Genomic DNA, 23,508 nt, shown 5'->3' with positions numbered 1-23,508 from the left:
CATTTGGAATAACTCATCTCAAGATAGATTATATGATTATAAGATTATAAGATTATATGTGGCAATACTCCCAACAAGGCTACAGGCATTTTCCTTTTTCACTAGTTCTGTAACGTTATCCTTTGCAGTCGCTATCTTTCTCAGCTCAGCTGGAGACTGACCTCTGGTGGCGTTTGCTGGGCACTACATTGTCTCAATACAGCATCTCCTTATCAGTTTAATGGAAAGACCAAAGTCTGTATTTTTGGCAGTATTAAAAATCATACCTTTAGACTTTCTAAATACCATGGTATACCATAATACCAGGGACCGTTAATAAACCAAGATGGCCCACTTTGGATTCATTTCCTGTATCTGTGTCACGTGGGTTTGGCTACTGCCCCACCCCTTTAGGAGACTTGCCGCAGCTCTGAGTCTATTCATTACAATGGGAGAAGTGAACATTAGTACAGATTATGACCATTCCCTTCACCCCATAGTCACTGAAGTAAATATTGGATCCATTTTTCACAAGCCCCAGCCATTCTAGACATTCTGACAGGGAAATGGCATTTTTTTCAGACACACAAATCAGGTGAAAATGAACTTTTTATTAACATACTCTCCCAAGATCTGGCAACAACTGAGACTAGCCGCAGTTCTGAGGCTATTCATTACAATGGGAAAAGTGAACATGGGAACAGATTATGACCATTTCCTTTGTCCCATAGTCACTAAAGTAAACACTGGATCTATTTTTCACAAGTCCCAACCACTCTAGACGTTCTAGGGAAATGGCATTTGTTCAGACACACAAATTAGGAAAAAATTGTCTGTTTTAGCAACATACCCTGGCAACTGACGTGATCTTACACATGGTTGATATCAGACATGAGGCTAGCAGATAAAAACGAGCAGCAAAATAAGGAACAAACATTAAATTTGTACTGCACATAGTGTTTTGTTTTGAACCTGATTTCATCCATCCACATAATGTTTACTACACTTTCAAACAAGGTGGTGGTATATGGGGGAAAGATGACCACGCCCACTCCGAAGACTTGAAGTGTATACCAATTTGTACCACTAGCATAGCTTGTAATGGGGTATCTACTAGGGCTGGGCGGTATTCGCGGTGACGGTAACTTACCGCAGTAAACATGAGCCGTGGTACTGCTTTTGTGGTTACCGTCATACCGCATTACTCTGGCTACGGTGGCAGAATGGGGCCTGGCGGCTGGCCTGCCTGCCTGCCTGTCTCACGCACTTCCCTCGCTACGTAATGGAGGTGGCCTGGCCGACCGCCCAAAACCCAGGTCCACAGGAGAAGGGGGCCCGGGAGCCGCCGGCACTCCCTCTTCCCTCTAAGGTTTATACATACTATATATCGTTTTCTACACAATAATAGATGGACTAGCAACCGTTTTACTTCTGACGATAAATAGTTTCCATCCTAGACTTGTAGGGCTTTTTAAATTGTTTTATTTAAGGTGTAAAAAAAATAAGAGTTGTACTGATACCGATACCAGTATCGGAAATGCATCCGATACTGCCTAAAATGCAGTATCGGGTTTTGGCGAGTACAGCCTATGACCAATCCGATACCACGTAATGCCTCACGTCATTACGCATATGCACGCTACAGGCAAACGAAATGGAAACGGAGCGAAGTTTAAAAAGCATTCTACTGTAGCCTTAAAAATGTCTTTTTTACCAAATTGTGTGGCTGCACTTTAACCTGTGTCTTGATCTGTGTCAACACTGGATAATAATAATAATAACAAAAAGCATTCATTCTACTATTATGTATTTATTTCTTAATATTTTACATGGAGTTTTAGGAGTTGAGACATACAACAATTCATATCCCATCCATTTTTATTTTACGCGCTGGTATGGGATCGGTACTCGGTATCGGCAGATACCTAAGGTTCAGGGATCGGAATCAGTATTGGGAAGGAAAAAGTAGTATCGGTACATGTCTTAAAAAAAAGGAGAGAAGACGATACCGCGATATCATACCGTCACTGCATCCCCTCCAAAATAATACCTTGATGTTGATTTAAGGCCATACGGCCCAGCCCTAGTATCTACCGTTACAGAGTATCTTTCGTAATACCTTTTTACTGGCCAAGCATATTTTACATCTTTAACCTGTGACTATTTAATGCTATTTGGGGGGTTGATATGATTAATGTTTAATCTGTGATGATATTGAAAATGGTTTTTGACAAATTTCCTTGCCTTTGTGTCTGTTTCTAGAATGGATGTAATATTTGGTTTTAACATTCATGATATATGAGGTTGTTTGCTCTTAAAGTCACCTGCTCTTTTCTAGTTTTTAGCCTTTGGAGAGTTGTGAGGTTTCATAAATGAACTGAGTCGTTTTGTATTTTCTTTCATCTTTTTAATGCTGTTTTCTGGCTGCATTCACCACAGCACTATTGACAAATTGGTGGTTCAGAAACATACAATGTGAACATTTTTTCTGGCGATTGGATTGTCTAACAGCAGGGAGCGTGTATTTTCACAGGAACATGACTTGTTTCAATTGATTTTCTTTTAAATCTCTGCATACCTGAATGTGTAAGAGGAAGGTGAAATCTTGAAAAGAACTCCCACACACCATCTCACAACCGCTGAAATACTTATTCGATCATATTGTTTCAGTGTGTCTGACCTTCATCAGGTATATGGACAGCATAACAACACTTCCATATTCTGTATACGGAGGAGCTGCCTCAGTCATCCAATCAGAGAACTACAGAAACTGATGATCACCTTGAACCTACGCAAAGCATAGGTTTGAGCACAAAACCACTTGGTTATGGTTGGGAAAAGATCATGTATGGGTGGCACAAACGTAACTGAAAAAGCAGGGATGTGTCAGTGAAAAAAAACACCAAAGTTCGGTGGCTCAAACACTGCTGGGAAACACCTCAAAGGGTCTGTAAAACACCCGGGATCGGTGGCTCAAATGTTCCTGGGAAACTGACAGTAACTGCAGGGGGTGTGTGTTTTCAGAAAGAGGGGACTTTGGAACAATGGGCATTTGATTTTCGGATAATGAGATGTCGGAGAAATAGGCATTTGATCCAGTGGGACATTTTTAGGACTAGCGGGGGCTTCAGAATTTTGGGCTTGGAACAATGGCATATTGTAGGTAAACCTATGCATAGGTAAACTCATGTACGCAAGTCAGAATTAGTACATAGAACATAGATTTTTTTATTTCACACAGGACACAAACATCCACCCCAACCTGCTCCAGAAACGTGTCAATTTTGTAAAAGAACAAAGTTAAAAACACAGTTAAGCGCAGTAAATTTCTGGCACAGAGCTTTTATTTTGAAGTGCTGTTTCCTGCTGTAGAGTTTGCGACGAACAGATATCTTCTTAACAGAGACGGCAAACTAGCTTAACGACATGGCCGAACGCAAGTGTGAGGCTGAATATTAAACTGTGTGGACCTCTAACTATTGACGAAGGAGAAATCTGGACCCTGTGGCTGGACCAGTTGGGAACCACTGTACCATGTCACCTGACTTCCTCTTTTCCTCCTGTCATAATTACTACGACAGATAGAGGTCGCTGCCAAACAATAAACGTAATTATGGGTCATAATAAGCTGCTTTCACAGATGAACTATACAGAGGTTTTTTTTAGGAAGGAACGTCTGGTTTCAACAGCTCTTTAAACATTTAACTGCGCGTTTGTTGTCCCTATTGGACTGTTTTGTAGCAATGCATTGGTGAATACAATGTTATCACAACTGATAGAGACATCCTTCTCTTATGTCTCATATATAGAAGTTGTACTCTATGGCTGACATCATCACATTGTGTTTTTGAGCCATAGATAAAGGCCATCACTGCTAATGTGTACCTGGTCAGTGTGAAAATGATAACCTGATATATTTCATCATAATGTGCTTGGTGTTTTGTTTGTGCCGAGTTCTTATGAGCTGTTCTCAGTTTCATTCATTTTCCAAACAGAAATCTGCTTCCTCACAGCCTCGATTGATATTCTCTGGAGTGGGTCCGCTCTCCCTTTCCATAAATATGCATGAGAGCTGTTGAGCTTTGGTATTGAATGGGCTTGATCCCTGTGTGTTTTTGTGTCTGGATATATTGTAATGGGCTAGGTCCTGGCTAGGTTCGGATAATGTATCCGAAAGGTGTGTCATATACAGTATATTTTATGTGTGTGGATGTATGTGAGGGGCCAAGGGTTCCAGTGTTGGGGTCATTTTCAGCCGCGGGGAAGCTGAAATGTCATGACCGACTGCCTGCGGCTCTCGGGCTGCTCCGTCTCTGGCTGGCTGGCTCTTAATTTAGCGTGGCTGATGAGGGTGGAGAGGAGCGCGTACGTGGTGCTGAGACAAGCTGCGGGTCGAATGCCTGCAGTCACACCACCAAGTGAGGATAGTTTTGGCTGAAACTGAGACCAACATATCTTTATTTTTTCTGTTTGTTTAACAGGCTGACAATCATCTTTTTACACAAAGCTCACACTGAGCAATCACCTCAGCAGCTGTTTGTTAAAGCATCAACTCACAGTCCTTCATGTGTACACACATTATTATTGTTTGACAGCTGGGTAATGAAATTACAGTGTGTATTCAGGGGTCTAGATAATAGTGGCCTTAATAAATATCAGATCAGCAATCATTGTAGCCTGCCAATATGACTGTGGTTTTCCCCGTACCACAGCTACAAAGAGATTGTCTGTGACACTGAATGACCTTTAATTTTCACAGTTTAATCACTCATTGTTATCGTGTAAACATAATTTTCCTCCACAAGCAAGAGGCTGGGTATTTCTGCACTATTCTGTCCAAAAAAATCTCGGGATTTATATGAAATTCAGTATCAATATTCACAGTCCCAAGGGGAAATTCTGCTGATGTTTTGATCAACCAGGTCAAAACTTGCCCTTGATCAATACTGGCCGATGACAAAGTGTCATGAAAACATAAGAGTTAAAAGTTAGAGTTAGAAACTGAATAACTTTAGTGACCCCTTGTCTTTCCTCTAGCATAACTGTAAGTTCCATTTCTACACATGAAATGTCAACTGCTTATCGGCAGATTTACATTTTAATTACCCCTTAGGGGATCAAATATCTTTTATCAATACAACAGCAGTAACAAATGGAAGTCTACATTTACCCAGATATTTCTCAGCATTACAAAGAACCAACCAGAAAAGAAACATAAGTGTCCGTAGCAGCATCCTTAAAGCCCTAGATTCTTACCCAGCATGTGAAATTTGGAGCAGATTGGACAACGTATGTTCAGCTCAGAACAACTTCCTGTTTTATGGTTGCCTGATAGCAGACAGAATTGTCTATTGCTCATTACACTCTGGTCCCATCTTCACTCTTAGTCTTAAGTGCTATATCGTAGGCAACTGGACTTGCTTGAGTTTGTTGAAGACGTTTCACCTCTCATCCAAGAGGTTTATTCTCTTGGATGAGAGGTGAAACGTCTTTAAGAAACTCAGGCAAGTCCAGTTGCCTACGATATAGCACTGAAGATTACCATGACCTAGATGACTGAGAATCTTCACCAACTGGTCCACTCTTACTGATTTCTATAGGACAAGGGGATTTTAATGTCCGTATCTATCACTGGAGATCAAAGCATCCACCTGAAACTAGTCTGAGTGGGCGGAAGTTCGCTATATAGATCAGCCTCTCATTGGGCGGAACGAGCCACCCACTGAAGTCCCGCCCTATCACCTCCGGTTGTGCAGCAGTTTTCAACCGTTTTCAACACGTCCTTTACTAACTTTTGCGGTGTTTGATCTTGTGGGGATGTAGCCATTTTTCTGCCATGGTTCGCGTCCTGTAGGCGATATTTTTGTGGGCGTGTTACACCAAAACCTGTTTCCCCCTGGCAATATTTTTGCAAGTGCACCGTTGCTGTGGCACCGCCCAGAACGATTGTGATTGGTTGAAAGAAATACAAGCAGCCGGGGCGTTTTTTTCTCCAATCTTAAAGTGAGAGTCGGCCCAGCCAGACCTTTCTTTTCTTGAGAAAGGTCTGGTGAGAGAGACTAACCTGAACCTGATGTCATTTCAGTCCACACTGATGCCTATACATACTAGCATGCCTGTTTTGTCAGGGTTTTAATCATGGAGCGGAACATAGTAAAAACAAATTACGATGTCGGCAATATTGAGGAGCTATGCAGATGTACAGCAGCCTTGCCATTGTTGACAATAGCTTGATAAGGGCGTTAGACCTGCCGGTGCTGCTGATTGGCTAATGTTAGTCCCCTTCAGCAATCATTGGTTGTTTTTTATTTCAACCGAAAAAGCACTGTTTCATGTCACAATATAACAGACAAATCAGTGGACTTGGTGGAGTGAGTGGATTCAAAGGTCTGGACCAGGGCAAGTTTAATGGCGAAACACAACAAATTTTGCCGCCATGCCACAGCATCAGTGTGACATGAAAACACAAATGCTTAACAACTTAACATCACAAAGGTCTTTAGATTGCACAGACCAAGTCAGAGGACGATCGGGTTAAATCTTCTCAGAAGCCAAAATGCTTCCAAGGGGTGCTGGTCAGAATGTATTCATCTGGGTCACGGTTAGCGGTTCTCACCAAAACTCAAGAGGAAGCTCAGATTGTAAACACGGCAAACACGTTTACATCCGTTACACGCCACTATCCAATTGGCTCAGCCATAAGGAATGTACAGCCCAGTCTTATGAAATTGTTACAGGTCTCCATAATGTGGAGAACTGGGTTGACAGACATGTTAATGCTGAATTACAGTGGTATAAGTTAAGTGTAATATACAAAATAAATGACTACATAAAGGAAGCAGTTGTGATTAGCATCTCTATCAATATATCATAGTAGTCTGGTCTTTAACCACCTGTAGCAATCCTCAGATGGCAAACATTTCAATAGACTGTAAAAGTACATCTGAGGAGGCATGAGCGATAACTACACTCCACAATTCACAATAGAGCTTATTTACCAAAAGAGCTCCCATCAATGACGAGGCAGCAGAGACAGTAACAGTTAGCATTAGCCACACAAAGTTTAAAGCCTGTGACTCCACACCAGCCTGTTAGAACTGAAGCCTCTTGGATGAGAGATGAAACATCTTCAAGGAGCTCAAGCAAGTTCAATTGCCTACAATATAGCTTGTAGCTTGCCTGGATGACTGAGAATCTTCACCGACCAGCTGCGAGCGTTTACACACACACAGCCGGATTGGCGAGTTGATCCGAGGTGCCCAATTTTCCGCCTCATAGGGTAGACATATTGGCGGAATCCTTTTAGTTTAAACAGAACGAGGCGCCCTTCCTCCACCCAAGGGGCTGTTGAAGACTTGTGGGAGGGGCTGTTGATGACGCCGCACGTGCGACCCACTGGCGGTGGATAAACAGGAAACAGCTGATAGCAGGAATTAGCCAGCAGCTAGTAGCAAGAGGGAAACACAAACCTGACAGACACTGTAAAGATGAGCAACTGGGGAGACAAGGAATTGCGTGCCCTCCTTGCCCTCGCAAACAAAGAGGCCATTAACCGTCAGATGACGGGGACGGTGAAGGACGGGCCGATTTACGAGAGAATCGGCATCTGACCAGCCGCGGCTTCCCTCCCACGTCACTGTTTACGTCACATGCTGAGCTACACATTTTGTTACTTGCTCACGCCCCCCATTGCCCCGAAAAAGGCGCATTCTGTATAAACAAAAGTAGGTAGGCGGCATTTTGTCGCACTCCCCGATTTTGTTTTTATACTGCCAAGGCTGAAAAAAGACTGATTGGGCTTTCCTGCAAATTTGCACAATTCCTGTTAAAAAAGGGCTATAGAGACACAAACAGCTTTCCTTAGCAGGGCTGAAACAGAGGGGTTTATAGACATGCTGAAATCCAGGACTGCAATGGATTTTTAGCAAGAAACTTCAAAGACATGTTTTGGCAATCTCAATAACCTGTATAAACTTGTTGAAAAGTAATATAACATGTGCCCTTTAAATTTCTGATTAGTGACTTCTCTGCATCAAGACCTATCATTTTGTTTTTCTTCCCCACCCCTTCTGGGACCTATACTATTTCTGGTCCAAATGATAAAAACTCAAGGAGAGAGTTGTTATTTTTAGCCCTGCCACTGGAAAGTCCTCAGACAAGGAGATTTGTTGTTAAGGTTGCACTTTTATATTGTTGGACAACAAACATTGTGGCCCTTAGGAGGGGCTACTGGGGCTGTAGACATCCGCTCATGTTGCTAATTAAATTGTGTGTAATGTAAATTAATTCTCTGCCAAGGGCCTAATAACAGCTACCCCAAAAGAACATCATTAGTTAAGTCTTCAGCAGAGTTTTAGTGTTTCATCTGGGGGAGTGATAATCACTCCTTTATATTTGTTTGTCTTTTTGATTATTTAGTCTATAAAATGTCTGAAAGATAATGAACAAAACACAGTTCAAGTTCCCAGTGGACGTCTGCAGAACATCTTCTCACCAACAGTCCACAACTAAAAGAGCTTTCTCTCTCATTCTGGAATAAAAATATATATTTACATTTGTAAAATATGAATCTTTTTTTTTTGACATCTCTAAAAAGTTTGAGAAAATAATTCACTAACTTGATTTGTACAAGACCTTGTGCACATAATGCTGTAGCCTGAGTGTTTTCCATGAATTTAGTTCTTTCTTTACCCTGAACAGAGACTGTTTTCCAGGAAACAGAGCGTCTCTGACCTCCTCTCTTCCTCTGCAGTTACTTTGAGCTGGAGAGCAGCGGGGTGAGAGAGGAGATCCGCTACCACTACCGCTTCAAAGGCAAGCCGCGCTCCGAGTCCTTCCCCTACCGCCTCGCCGACGGCCAGTGGCACAAGATCGCCCTCACTATCAGCGCCACCCACCTACTGCTGCACGTCGACTGTAACAGGTAAGACACGCACACACACCCCGCTAAGAGACACCTTGATATCTCTGTCGCAAGTGGCTGCGGCGATTTATTTTTACCGTGCTCCTTTAAAGTGACACGTTTAATGAGCTGTCTGTGTTTATCAAGGTAAATATTTGTTCTCTACTGTCCCAGTGTGGATGACAGGCTGTTAGTAGGGCTGACAATGAAACATCCAAGGACAAATTAATACACACACACACACACACAGCAGATTACAGGAAAGGCTGTGTCTTTATATAGCCTGGAGGATGTGTGTTCAGCTCTCACTGTTCCATAATGAAGTGGAAGGTAACAATGACATAATCGCCTCATCGATTGGGCAGTAAAGGCCCTTTTCTAAAGGAGCACTCAGTCAGAGCTGATCTATAAACATGCACTTCAGCTGTATCAATCTGTCTCAATCCTTACACTCCCTCCCGAGAGCCAGGAAGGCATCACTTGTCCTTTTCTTAACACACTCACTAGACAGACACAACGTGAACAAGCAGTGTAAATTTGAGTAGAGGTAACGCTCTGTTACCTCTCGTGGATAAAAAGCTATATGATGCACGGGAGGATTGCGTTGTAGTATTGATTCCTCCCAGACGCCTATTATTCCCATCAGCCTGGTGGTTTGTCGATTAATTATCGCTGCAGTCAGCGGCTGTCTGTCAAATGAAGTCTGAAGTGAAGATAAAAGAGAGCATCAGAGAGTTATTAGGGAGAAAAGATCAAAACGTAATTGGGTAGAATTGGAATCACAACTTTTTGCTTGCTTACAGTGCTTTAGGTGAGAGCTCAGTTAATTAAGAGATGGTTAGATTGAATGAGTTTAGTGCTGTTTATCAGCTGCTGGTGGCTGTGAGTGGCGTGAAACTGAAGGTTGATACTAAGCTGTGTGAAGGGGAGCTGTTTTTACGAATACCTCTCTCACAAAATGATCTTTTGTATAACAGCTACTCGCCCCATGTTACCTTCAAACTGTTTTTCTCGTGTGCCTCCACAGTGAACGAAGAATCAAAAAACTGGGAACATTCTTGATAAATTAAACGGGGATGATATAAACAGGGACTGCGTATAACAACAGCAAAATGATATCAGAACATCCATTTACAACTTTCACTTAACTCTTTCCAAACACATGTATTTTTGCTAAAACCTTACTAATTAAAACACTTGTGCATAAACAGTCTCATGCAAGGACGAGTAGTGCACGTGGGCAAACTTGTGCATTTGAACTCTGCTTGTTTATTCAGTTAAAATCCCGCCTGTTGGCTCGTTCATAGACCAGGAATTCTGCTGTTGTTCACCCACCTATTTTTGGATTCGTCATTCACCTTGGAGGCCTGCAAGACAAATAAAGTTTTCTAACAAATTCAAGGTAAAACAGTTACTGATCTACAAATGATAATTTTGCCTTTCAATGATGCCTTAAAGCACATTTTTATTGAGTGACCTCCTTGTCTGACCAGTAGATATATTGTTTTTATTCATTTTTTTTTTATTTGCACAACATGAAATTGCATAAAATCCAAATAGTTAAAAAGAAAAAATAAATCTGTCACAAGGGGTCAAGAAGCCATACAAACAAACTTATGGATAAAAACAGACGATAACAAAAGTATGGAGAATAATAGACAAAAGAACTAAACTAACATTATACAGAAAAATACAACTTTAAGATAAAGGACAGTGAAAAAGAAAAAAATGTAGATGCAAGAAATAATTAGACATCATGAATTAAATGTAATGATAATTTCCTCGAAAATCAGAGCAACTTTATCCCAACTGAGGCCTTCCACGCATTAGGGGCCACCATGGAGCCTGCTAAACACATACAAACCTAATCACTTTAAATTCTTGCAGTTTCCACAGGTTTTATGTATGCAAAGTTTTGTGAGTTGTCGAGTTCACTACAGGTGTCACCCATTGGTTCGGGGACACCCATTTTGAAGCCTCAAGATTGACATTTCAGCTGTCGCCATCTTGTTTTTGGAGCCAGAAGTGACCATATTTGGACGACAGGTTGAAGCTGTGGAGTTGCAAGGGTCAGATCTGACTCACATAGTGTAGCCTCTCACAGGCAGCCTGTCACTCGAGTAGCCTCACCTTTAAATATGTGTACCTTTAAGCCTTAATAAAATGTAAACCAGTAAGTTGTATAAAAATTAACTCCCCTGTACAGTTACCATGAATGTTGAAATTAGCTTTAGAGACCCAAACTGTTTTCTGAGTGTAAACATGTTTATTTATGCTATAAAGGTGGACATTTTAACATGGGGTCTATGGGGATTGACTCACTTTTGGAGCCAGCCTCAAGTGGCCATTTGAGGAACTGCAGTTTTTGGCAATCCACGTTAGCTTTCTTTTTTCCTCTTGGTTCAAAGTGAAAAGTAATTGGGTGGTGCAATTGAACTGGTGTAGCATGCCAAAGCCCAATTCAGTCAACAAACTGAAATAATAACTAGTTTGAACATGGGGCCAAAGTTTTGTGAGTTTTTTGTGAATCCTAAAGTCAACAATGACCTCGCCTGTTGCAGAACTTTTCAATTTGTTTTGCCAGTTTTGGTTTTGTGCCAATTTTCTCGAGTTTCTGAGCAACCTAAGCCCTTCAAAAATACAACTGAGCAGCAGAAAAACAAAATCTCTCTCAAAAAAAAAAAATAGATCCTTTGCACTTTTCGGGCCCTAATGAAAAATAAGAAAGAAAGCTGCTGCTAAACAGATTAAAACATGACTCACCAGTTTGCCTTGATGTGGGAAGAACAGATGACAAAAGGCAAACACACTCTCCAAACTTTACAAACAACATTCACAAAGAACATGATCTCTAAATCTTTCCCATCCAACACACAGCTGCGACCTGTGGGTGTTATCTCACACCTGTTAGTGTGCGAGTGCAGAAGGTGAGGTGCTGACAGAGGGAAAATGAATCCCCAGACACCTACAGCTACACATCATCATCTGTTTGCCAGCTGTACATTATTTAGGTCGGTGACAAATGTTTTATCTAAAAGTTGTTTGTTTCTACATATTGTTTGATTGTTAATGCATGGACACATCAGGTAAAGAATCCAAACCTTTTTTAGTGGACATTAGCCTCAACTTTTCATCACAAGAACATTTCATTTTATCTTATCCTTTAATATTTTGTGTAGTGTCCCGTATGCTTTGGATCTGTGGAGAAAGAGTCTCGGTGTGAAGCTGTTACGGCAGGAAGGTTTTGACAGTCGCTTTATCAGCAGCATGTGCTCAAGTTCAGGTGCAGTTTTCAACCAACCGTAGCACTTCAGAGGTGCTGAATCTGATCAAAGCAACAGTTTCTTTAAGCAGGTACTTCACCACTGTAAACTTGGTTATCCTCACAGGTGGAAATAATACTAGAATATTGTACTCAAGTAGAAGTACTATTACTTAAATGGAATTGTACTTAAGTAAAAGTAAAATATACTTGTGAAATGTTCTTAAATTAAAGTAAAAATGTAGCATTGCAAAAGGGGTGGTGGTATTATACTACTGTTAAATTAAATAACATTTTTAGTTGACAAAATAAATTGTTTTAAATGTCATCTTATACACAACATCGCCATCAAGACCCCTTATGTCTAAATCAACAATGAATTTCATTTCTATAGACCGCATTTTGCAGGCTGTGCATACAATAGATCATCAGTTATAAATATATGACCTCCCTCCTCAGTGGAGCCTCACTACAGTTATTCATTTATTCATTCATATCTTTATTTAAGACTCAGGAAATCAGTCGAGGGAGACCCTCATTTTCAACGATGCCGAGCATGAACACAGACATTAAAAACAATCAATAAGCAAGCAAGCAAAGAACCATCATGCATACCAAATACAACAGAAATGAGATCATACAAAACAAGAAACAATAGTAGCAATAGGTGATCGCTAAAAGTAGAAATACAGGATGATAAATATGTTAATGTGTAGATGTACAGTTGGAAGCATTGACACTCAATTAGAACACAATCTGAAATACGGCATTTAAACAGCCATAAAGGTGGCAGAGTGTCCGAGTTTAAGGTCTTTTGCAGATTATTCCATGTATAAGGAGCACTGTAAGAGGATGACATTTTTCCTGGTTCAGTTCTGATTAAAGCCTAGTTCACATTACACGATTTTTACTGTGATTTTGACGTCACAGAGGATCTTGAGAGCCACCTTGGGTCAGAGGTGAGTCAGCAGATAGTCTGCCACGACGAGTCCTCATGTGTGAACAAGCCTACGAGCAAGTCGCCCCCTCGTCTGTGACTGGGACTGGATATCTGGCAGGCTAGAAAACTGGAGAAGTCTGACACGACTCACAAAGAGCATCAGCCAATGAGAGGCGGGATACGTCCCACGTCAGCACGCAGGAGGATGGAAGAAATGTGAGGAGGACAAGCCGCAGGGTTGCCAGGTCTGCTTATTAGCTGCGACTTTGGGCTTGTTTCTGAAGTGGAATTGCTTATTTGGGCTTGCTCTCTACACGTCACCTTTCTCTGTATATATCCGTCTCTTCTTTGGGCTTGTTTCCATAGCCCTGGTTGCTTGTTTCTCTCCCAAGATCTGGCAACACTGACAAGCCGGCAAGCAACAACAATCACGGGGAGCGTGTTGTGTTTGGACCCAGGCCCTGGAGGCAGATCTGATTCAACACTGGGAAGAATATCCATGCCTTTAAGATGTGTCGTCTCCAAGTTAAAAAAATGTAGTTTGGTGACGTCACCGTGTTATCTGAGGCTCTGTCGGCGAGGGCTCAGTGGAGAAATCTTGTGGTGTGCACACACAGGTCGTAACGCAGTTGGCGAGACTCCTGATGACAGAAACACACGTCTCCACGATGGTCTCCGCGACGCAAAATCTGGGTGGAAATCGTGTAATGTGAACTAGGCTTAAGTGAGCATGAAGCAACAACCTATTCTGTGAACGAGTACCAAGGTTATGTGAGGTTAAAAGGGATGAAGTATAGGGTGGAAGCATCTGTATCAAAGCTTTATAAATGAACAAATACCACTGATGAGCCTGCCTCAGAGCCAAATGTGGCCAGCTGACCTTTAGGGAAAGGTGGCAGTGATGGGTGCTGTAAGAATCACCTGTCATGGACCTTGGGACTGAGTGGTACACAGCATCCAGTGATTTCAGTGTAGAGCCTCAAGGAAACAAAACAAGATACAGATTTTTCAGTGCTTTTATCTTTCAACACAATCCCCCTCAAGGGTGACACACTTGCTCCAGGAGTGCTCAAGCGCCTTTATCCCAGTGAAAAAGAACTCTTCAGGTTGGGACCTTCAGAACTCCTCCACAGCTTCCATGACATCATTGTCGTTGGCAAAACTCAACCTTCAACACTCTCCCTGCCACGCTTGAATTCTTGTACCCAGCGTTTGACTGTGGCATATGAAGGGGCATCGTCATGTAAAGTATTGAGCATATGTTGGTGGATTTCAGCTGGAGACAAGTCAAGTTAGTATTAAACTCAGACAATACCTAACGGATGCTGTTCACCAAGGCTTCTCATACTGAATCTCTCAATATTTATTCTGTGGCATTTGCAGAATAAATATTGAGAGATTCAGTGAACAGCATCCGTTAGGTTATCCGTCAGCAAATCAAAAGACAGTTGCAGACATTCAATGGTGGACATCACGGCTACAAGCATTAAAACTTCTTTTTGAATCAACAGTAGAATTAAACACCACCAAAGAAGACAAGGTGCACATGTCTGAACAATATAAGCTCCACAGCAGCTGCAGCCACAAACATATATTTCAGCAAAAGAGAGATTGCACAGTTTTAAGCACACACCCATACAAGCAATGTTCCCAGGCACCACAGAGGTTATTGAAGTTCTCATCTGGAGAGCGTGGTAGTGACTTTGTTGTTGTACTCACCTGTATAAACGGCTCCCTGTGAGTCTTGAGCACCGCAGAGTCCTCCTCCGCCTCCTCCAGGTTCTTCATCTCTGCTCGTTCATTCTCAAAGCCTAAAATGACATCTTATTAACAGCTAACTTTTTATATGCCATTTTGCAGTTCAGTTGTTTATTACCTTAGACCAGCTGAAGATCTTTGTTTAGAGCTGCTCTGTGAAGCTTTTCTCAGATGATTGAAATGCGTCAGGTTAATGTGAATGTCACCATGATGACCAAGCCCCTCCCACCATAGATACAGTGGGTCAGACAGAAAGGTCAAGCACCTCATCTGCAGCCGCCTTCAGCTCTGATCATGTTTACCCGACTGCATTTCACCGTAACCTGCAGCAGCATCAGTTGACACCATCTGCTTGCAAATACATTTTCAAATGCTCTTTAAAGTAGCAATCATAGCTTATGATACCTGTCATCTGAGAGACAACTCCGCACTTTAGCCTGATGTGACTTATCTCAAAATTCATGTTAAGACTCTGCAGCTGTCGTATCAAACTGCTCTGTTTGGTCAAAAATAGTTTATAAATTACAACAGCTTAACTGTTTATCTCCAGTGTTTATTCAGTTTGACACTGCCCATGTAGCATTTGGCTTTTCACTACAAGGGCGATGACCTCAGCATCATCGGCTCAAATACTTACACATCACCAGTGCCAGTTATTTACAGGACCCAGCAAGCTCAAGCTCAAAAGATACAAAAAGTCTTTCAAATTTTCTCGTGTGGATAGCCCAGAGGGCTGAAGTGAAAACCCATTAAACCAAACTATATTAGCTTTCATTTGATACTGACTTTTCAGTAAAGTATGTGTATGTTTTTCATCCTTAGTTCTTAAGCGATAAAGCTTGTAATTCAATTCCTTTTGTATAGCTGATAAACACTGCAGTGAGCTGAATCTGTCCTGAATTACCAATCAGACTTTCCCAGAGGGCACTAATGAGGATAGTTTATATGAGGACTGGATTTAGATGAGTTACAAAGAAACACAGTTGCAGATTCTTTTTGTTTTTATTTCCATACTGATTATGAGGAGTTTCAGTGTGTTTCTTCACAAAGACCTTCTTTATCAAGGTTTTTTTAGAGAACTACTACTAATTAAATCAACACACTTAGATTTCCAATTGCATTTTTCCCCACAGATGTTCACTCACACTAATTTGATGGCAACCATGTACATTTGGCTTTGATGACAACTTAGTTCAATGAAGAAACATAAAAAAAAGAAGAGAAAAAGAAAATAATTTTGCTGCTAACCTCATCATCTCACCCCTCTTAAGTGTTGGGAATAATTTCTCCATTCAAGGCAAATTGGCACATCCATTAGCTTTTAAATTTAGAGATGTTTGATTTGTGCACTAAACAGCACTTTATTGATTTCAAGGCTCATCAAATGGTTTTAAGTATCCGCAAATGTGAGGGGGAGCGGCGTATTCTCACATCTACAGGTGCACTTTGACTGTTTAGAGTTTTCTTGGCCTTCACAGCTCCTTTGCTTTATTAAAACCTGTTTCACACCGAAACTGTGACATACGCAGATTAATGTGATTAGGAGGCCAAAGGTGACTCTTCAAAGTTAATCGTCAAGGCAAGTTTATTTGTATAGCACATTTTGTGCACAAAGGCAAACTGAAGTGATTCACATGATGCATTAAAAATATTAAATGAAAGAAAATCAGCTTCAACTATTAAAGTGCAAATAAAAAGTTGGAAGGAAGGCAAGATGGTTCATGATGAATGCCGAAAATTCAGTCAAAAGCAGCGCTGAACATGAAGTTTATAACCTGCATTTAAAGTTCAAGTGCAAGTTTGTTCCAGCTCCCGCCCACCCTACTCGGACTTTCGCAGCCTCACTTTTAGCCTTGGCCCGTATATTGAAAAATAAAATGTACCATCCCTTACTCATTCAATACGGGACACAATATGTGTCCCGTATTTCTGTGCACACAATTCTGCATAAACTATGTTTTCACTGCTGGGAATGACATGAAAAATATTAAACCAAAAGAGTTTCACGAGACATAGCGGAGAAATATTAAATCAAAAGGAGAATTTCACATAATGGCAGGGCTGTCACGTTGCCATGGTTACTTGCCATGGAGACTCTGCTCAGGTCCACCCTTACGGCCGGGCTCCACCGGGCACGTCAGCGGCACGACACGACTCATTGACCCGCTGGCTGCTTGATAAAGTTATCTGAAGGTCCCTTTACATCCGGATGTTAAACTTATGGAGCTTATGGATTTATAAAGCCTCACATGCACGTATATCTCAGTCATTGTGGAGCTGGGTGCACATGCACGAGCTTTGTTTACACTCACACAGTGAGACATGAATTGACGCAGAAACACCCTTCAGTCATTTTGCAAATCGATATCTGTGGCCGCTCCACCACCCATTGGACCTGTCAATTAAAATACAGCAGAGAAGAAGTGCAGTTTTACAGACTGTCTCGCACCGGCCTGGTTCTCCGACAAAACAGCTGTCATTATGCGCGACCATTACGCACGGCTGTGGCTATTTATAGGGCCCGTGCCACTAATTCATCACACGTAGGCCTACCTGCAAACCATCACGGTGGTATTTCAATCTTCATTATAAATTGTCAGATTATTGTAGATTAAAACATGGAAGGACAGCTTTTCACTGCCGAAGCCCCAGATTTCTACGACTTTGGAGTGAGACCGGGTTGTTTGACATGGCGGTCAGAGATAATAGACGTAATATCACGTTATCCTGTCTGAGGTGTAACAGGTGGTGTGTTTCACATTTTTTTCCCGGTCGCTCTAGAAAAGAGGATTAGCGTACCGTTACATACCGTGACTATTGGAAAACTCTGGTTCTGGTTTGGCGCTGGAGGCTGCGCCCATAATTCATTCAAGGTATGATAGGGGTTAGGAATAAGGTGGATAATATAAGAGTTCACCTTGTCCTTTAGTCTTCCAAAAATGCAACTTTATCAAACAGCAACAACATTTTGCAGACAGAAAACGTGCACAGCTCAGTCGTCAGTAAAGTGACACTGATTGAGGAAACTGCTGATTGAAGGATAGCTGATGTCTCTTGAATTGAAGGCTCATTAATGATTTTGAGGGAGAAAAATGATTTTGGAATCAGAAAATGTGAAGTGATTGGGTCCTGAGAATGAGAAAAGTGGAGGCATCTATCCAAAGAAAGCTACAAAACAAAACAAACTGCCTCGTACTTTTTCACATTCTGGTCTAACACTTAGAGAAGATTCTTGTTTTTCCTCAACTGGAGAATCTTTTGCCAACACACTGCTGTCTCCTGGTGACATGTTTCCCTTCTTTGGAGGTTATCAAAGAGCATTCTGGGAAATTAATACAACACTTGCCAATGTCACTTTTAATACTCGTGCTTTTGTGCCCATGAATAGCTTTAAGATAAGCATTCCAGACACGTTAATGAATTCAGATGCTAAATGATGAAATGTCTTTGACCCCCGTTGCTCATCATCATCCTCGTCATTATTTAATGAATGGAATGTTCCGTTTGTCCCCCATCTATATTTTACACATTGCACCCGTCGGGAAAATAGAATTGCTCATCAGTGCTTGATTCTTTTCAGACTGCTCTCCATCTGTAAAGTCTGATGAATCTTTGTGAAGGTTTTTTTTTCCTGTTTTCTACTGTGGGAATGATTTCAATGTATATGCTTAATCAACTCTATATCAACAGATGACAAAACTAAACAGAACTCGTGAAATAACAGTTAATGAATGAACAGTATTATTTTTATTTCAAGCATCCATCACTCAACGCAGTAATTGGAATAATCATTATTTGTGTCGAGATAAATCATTGCTGTCACAGTAATGGATCATTTCAGATGTTTTGCTGTTTGCGAAAAACAAATAACATCAACATTATCCTGTATTTGACTGATGGGAACCATTTGGATATCCATGCCACACCTGCCTGTGTCATTTGACCCTGATTGTTACAAGAAGCAAATCCTCTGGCTGTCTGCAGGGCAACAGCTTCAGATTGTACCTGTCATTTTGTTTGACCAGACCAGGCGTGTCACTGTCTGAGTGAAGGACTCTTACCTTTGGGTAGGATTTGGACTTAATCTCGAGGTGCATTGGAAACTTGTGGAAGTTTCCCTGCTTCTGTTTCCTCTTCTGCCCTTCTCTGAAATCAATCTGAAGAAAACATCAGAGGAAGACGAGTGGGCAACATGCTGAGGGAGCACAGAGAGGCAGTGTTGCCTTCAGCTTCTCACTGAACATTGTAACTTTGTAAAGAGTTAAAGGACTAAATAGGATTATGAACATCATCAAGACTGCTAATAATAACCATAGAACAACATACATGGCATGATAACAGTAATAATGACAATTATAGAGACAAAGCACAATGTGTCATACTCTGAAAACACACTCGTTACTTTTAGTGGAAATGTTTTATCTCTTTAAATTAATCCACTTAAGATAATACACGCATCAGTAATTCAAGGTGTCAAGGTGACAGGTTGTATAGACATTTCATTCAGACATAATGTTTTTCTGCAATTACACAGAATTAATAATTACACACTTACAAACTTGCATTTCTGCAGCAGAATGACAGGTTAAGAGATGATTTACGAGCACATGCTCACTGATCATCATTTGAAAATCTTAAAATCTTTTTAATCCATGAAAGTTCATTCTGTCTAAGTGTTAAATTAGTGTTTTTCTTTTCTTTTATATCAGACAAGATAAGGTTTGTTTTACCTTGACATGTTTCGACGGGTGTCTTTCGTCTTCTTCGGAAGCGTCACCAATGACATCTGGTGACACTTCTGAAGAAGACGGTTTTTGTTTGTGGTTTAAAAAACTGACACCACAGATAACTGATTTAAGACAACTAGGATTTGTACTCAGGTTTATTGTGCTCATTGATCTCACTGTTAAGAAGCAGAAAAATAACTTTATATCAGCTTGAATTCTTCCTACATCTGCAGCATATTCATGTGGAGGTTTAAACTCATGTCCTCTCATGGAATTGGTGATTAAAACTAAACTTTCAGCTCCGTCAGAGAAAACCGTGCCGATTTTAGACAGTTTACACCAACCAAGCCTCCTACCTGCCTGTCAATCGAACCCTTAACCTTCTCCAGACAGTCCGGATCTCAGTGGAGTGGAGACCAGTGGCCGGTGGCTGCTTGCTCCACTGCCGTTCACCGGCTAACAAGCTGAGCTAGCTGCTACAACTTGCCACAACTATCAAACTCCAAAAATCCATTCAACAGCTTCACCATCCACAACCAGGCGCACATGGCTGCTTAGTTACTAACCTAATTACAACTCACAGCTCACAACAACAGCTGATGCTGCTCCTGTGTGAGTGTTTGCAGGCCAGTGAAACATAATGGTGCAGACTATTTACTGGAGTTTAGTTGTTGCTCCGACTTAATCTGCTCATATGGCATTAGAAGATAATTGGAAGCACGGAGTGTTGTTGGCTTAGTGGTAGAGCAGGCGCCCCATGTACAAGGCTGTTGCCGCAGTGGCCCAGGTTCGACTCCAGCCCTGTTCGACTCCTTGCTGCATGTCACTCCCCCTCTCTCTCTCCCCCCTTCACACTTGTCTGTCTTATCCATTAAAGGCTGAAAATGCCCCAAAAAAATATCTTATAAAAAAAAAAGAAAATAATTGGAAGCACGATTGGTATTGGCTTTCTAGTTTGAAATATTTTTCTAATATGATTAATGAAATAATACATTTACAGTCTCCTCTCATTTTAAATGTGCGATAGTCACCACAAAATTTTTTATCCTGTCTCGTCTTGTCAACGAAAAAGAAACAAAAATGGTTGATGACGAATAATTTTGTTCACCGTTTACTTTCTAATAAAATTAACACTAAAAATTAATTAGAATTCAGCATATAAAGGATTGTTTTAGCACCCCATGTTAGGTTTACCTGTCAGTGTTACTGGTGTTACACAGTGTTCTGTTATACACAGACTATATTACCTGCCTCAGATTTCAGAGTGGACCAAAAAAGGAGATGGCGGAAGATTTGGTGTCAAAGTGAAAAGCAAAAATGTAATGCTAATGGGAAACTAGGCAATGTTAATAAGGGAAAAGGAGTTGGTTACAATGCTAATAAGCTGAAAGTATGCAGCTCCTGACTGCTCCATTACTCCCTGCAACATTTCAAATTGATCCACTGTCATTGTGTTATTTTGTAGACACATTTTTGATGAACCATGGCAGCAGGGCCGATTTCACTAACAAACATGTTGAGTTTCCTTTGACGTCTTAATAGTAACAGTCAACTCAAGTTTTGCCAGTTAAATGCTTTAATATGAAGCTGCAGCAGTAGGAAATGTTGAATGTATTAGCAATAATGTAATGCAGTGCTCTTCAGATACTGAGTTTAATCGACAAATATCTTCTCTTGTAAAATGTCCAGTCTCATCAGGAACACCGCTGTTGTCAGGTGTTTATCAATTAGTTGGATAATATCTCACTGTGGCATCCCTACCATGATCACACTGAATAGCCAGAAGTGAAATACTTTGATATTTACAACTATTTGATTGAATCACCCAGTAAAATCATCATTTAACCTGACAAAGATCAAAGCCAGGTCTTGCATAGATTAGCTGGAGCTCAACCTCTACAAATTAGCAGCTGTAGGTTGAGTGTCAGAAGCCCACAGTTTTCCAATTGCTGCTGCCTCACATCTTTTTACCTGCATCCGCTCTTGTCCTCTCAGCAGCTTAGAAAAATGTAGTTCTGGGTCCTGTATCCTGTTGGTAGTGCATCCCATCACACGGCAGCTTTTTAGCATTTTTCTGTTGTTTGCTGGAGGACGTAAGCAACAAGGAGGCAGCTTCATGCAATACAAAGTCAATGGAGAGCAGTGGCTAGTTTTCCTCTTTGGTATGGGTGGGACTTAACTCTGTTTCTATAGTAAGTCTACTTAAATGATTTTAAGAGGTGTGAAATCTTAATAGCAACCCCCAAACCAAAATGATTAATTAAAGGTACATTTATGAGCTTTCAATCATATAACATGATCTTCACTGACAACTGGACTTTGCTCCGTTTTCACTATATTGTAGATGTTTAAGGACCTCCATGTCAAAGATGTTGGCCTAAAATTTTGATCTTGCAATGAACTTTGAAGCTCACTAAAAAAAATATAGCAGTCACAGGATTCAATAGGATCAAATGTTAAATTAAAATGTAAACTAGCGATAGGAAACAACACCTTGGTGATGGGAATTTACCTTTGTTTTCTGAAATTTTGTTCACCAAAATAACGAATCAGGATGATGACAAAAAGGAAAATTGATGATAGCAGAGTTTTTCATACTGAGTCTTACTGTTATAGGTAAAATAAGATGTCATAGATTTAACTGTTATTCTTGTCACTTATGATAACATGTTGCTCACCTTGTCACTGCAGAGATTTTAGAGATGGGGTTGAAACATTTTACCATCCTGGTCACAAGCCTCCACTCTGTCCTTTTCACAACAAAATAAATCCTCTGGTGCCTCCGTCCCATCCTGTACATGATTTTGCACTTTGTGTGGGCCGGCTGGGCGGACAGCTCTCCCAAAGGTTAAAGTGGAGTTTTTGGAAATCTGTAGCTTGCTCTAAAGGAAACCCCCACGAAGCTGTGTGGATCAGTTTGCTGAAATGAAAAGTTGCTAGAGAAATAGTTCAAGTTTCAGTGCTTGGCCTCTCGTCCTTCCACTGCTCGTACGTACACTGCAAGCTACTGTATTACTATAGCAACATTACATTTGAAGTAATGGAAAAGCCGATACGTAAACAAGCTAACTGCCAGCACCCATCTTTTCAACAGAAATCAGGCACTGCATCATTCTTCATCCTCATCCTCTCCTTCAGTGATCACCAAAGTGTAAGCCAAGTCCAGATTCACTCTCATTTTGGAACAGGCTCCGTCTGCTTGGCGTCTTGCCTCACTATATTTGTATATTTGTGTTTTTCAGTGTGTCTTTGTAGCTTTCTCTTGGATGTGTGCTGCTCTGACCTGGTTGTTTCACCTCCGTTCTGTTATCAGCTGGGAACTACGCGCCCAGAGATGTCCTTAACATAGTGAAATAAGGAGGAAATAAGAAAATACAGGCAGAGGGCATGTAGGGTCTCTGTGAGGAAATACACTGCCACACACTTCCACTGGATCATAAGCAATAATTGAAAGGTATTACTTTGGTATGAGTTTGTTCATTGTGTTTTTTAGGAACACCTGCATAACATACGTAAAGATAATTATCATAATAATAAGTAAACTAGTCCAAACCCATTGAGTGCACAGTTTCCCACGTACAGTTTCACATGGTGTGTGTTTGGGATACAGGTCATAGGAAATTGCAGATTAGTCAACTGAACCCATTAAGAAGAGCAATGTGTTCAGACAGAGTGTTTGTGAATTTGATAGTACGATTGCTTTGTTGAAAGTACAGTAGTACCTTTGCCAATAGTGGGATAGTTAGTGGGCTAAAACTACATTAGTAGTTGAGGTAGCGCCAATAGTGGGATAGTTAGTGGGCTAAAACTACATTAGTAGTTGAGGTAGCATGTTGAAAGGCAGATAGTTAAAGTGTTTAAAAAAAACATTGGTCCACAGGGGGAGCCACAGCGATCGGTCGCATTTTAGCCATTTTGAAGCATTTTTCTGTTGTTATAG

The 23,508-nt window shown here is 41.0% G+C and overlaps 1 protein-coding gene across 1 annotated transcript in view; it reads left to right on the top strand.

Annotated features, from left to right (window-relative positions):
* Positions 1-23,508, top strand: part of LOC126395229 (protein kinase C-binding protein NELL1-like) — a 457,381-nt gene that overhangs the window by 91,059 nt on the left and 342,814 nt on the right. The window contains exon 4 of the mRNA XM_050052536.1: positions 8,732-8,902. Coding sequence (XP_049908493.1) covers positions 8,732-8,902 — 171 coding nt within the window. The remainder of the gene's footprint in view (positions 1-8,731; positions 8,903-23,508) is intronic.

The sequence above is a fragment of the Epinephelus moara genome, chromosome 1 (genome assembly GCF_006386435.1).
Source record: "Epinephelus moara isolate mb chromosome 1, YSFRI_EMoa_1.0, whole genome shotgun sequence".
Lineage (NCBI taxonomy): Eukaryota > Metazoa > Chordata > Actinopteri > Perciformes > Serranidae > Epinephelus > Epinephelus moara.
This window is presented reverse-complemented; position numbering and strand designations above follow the sequence as displayed.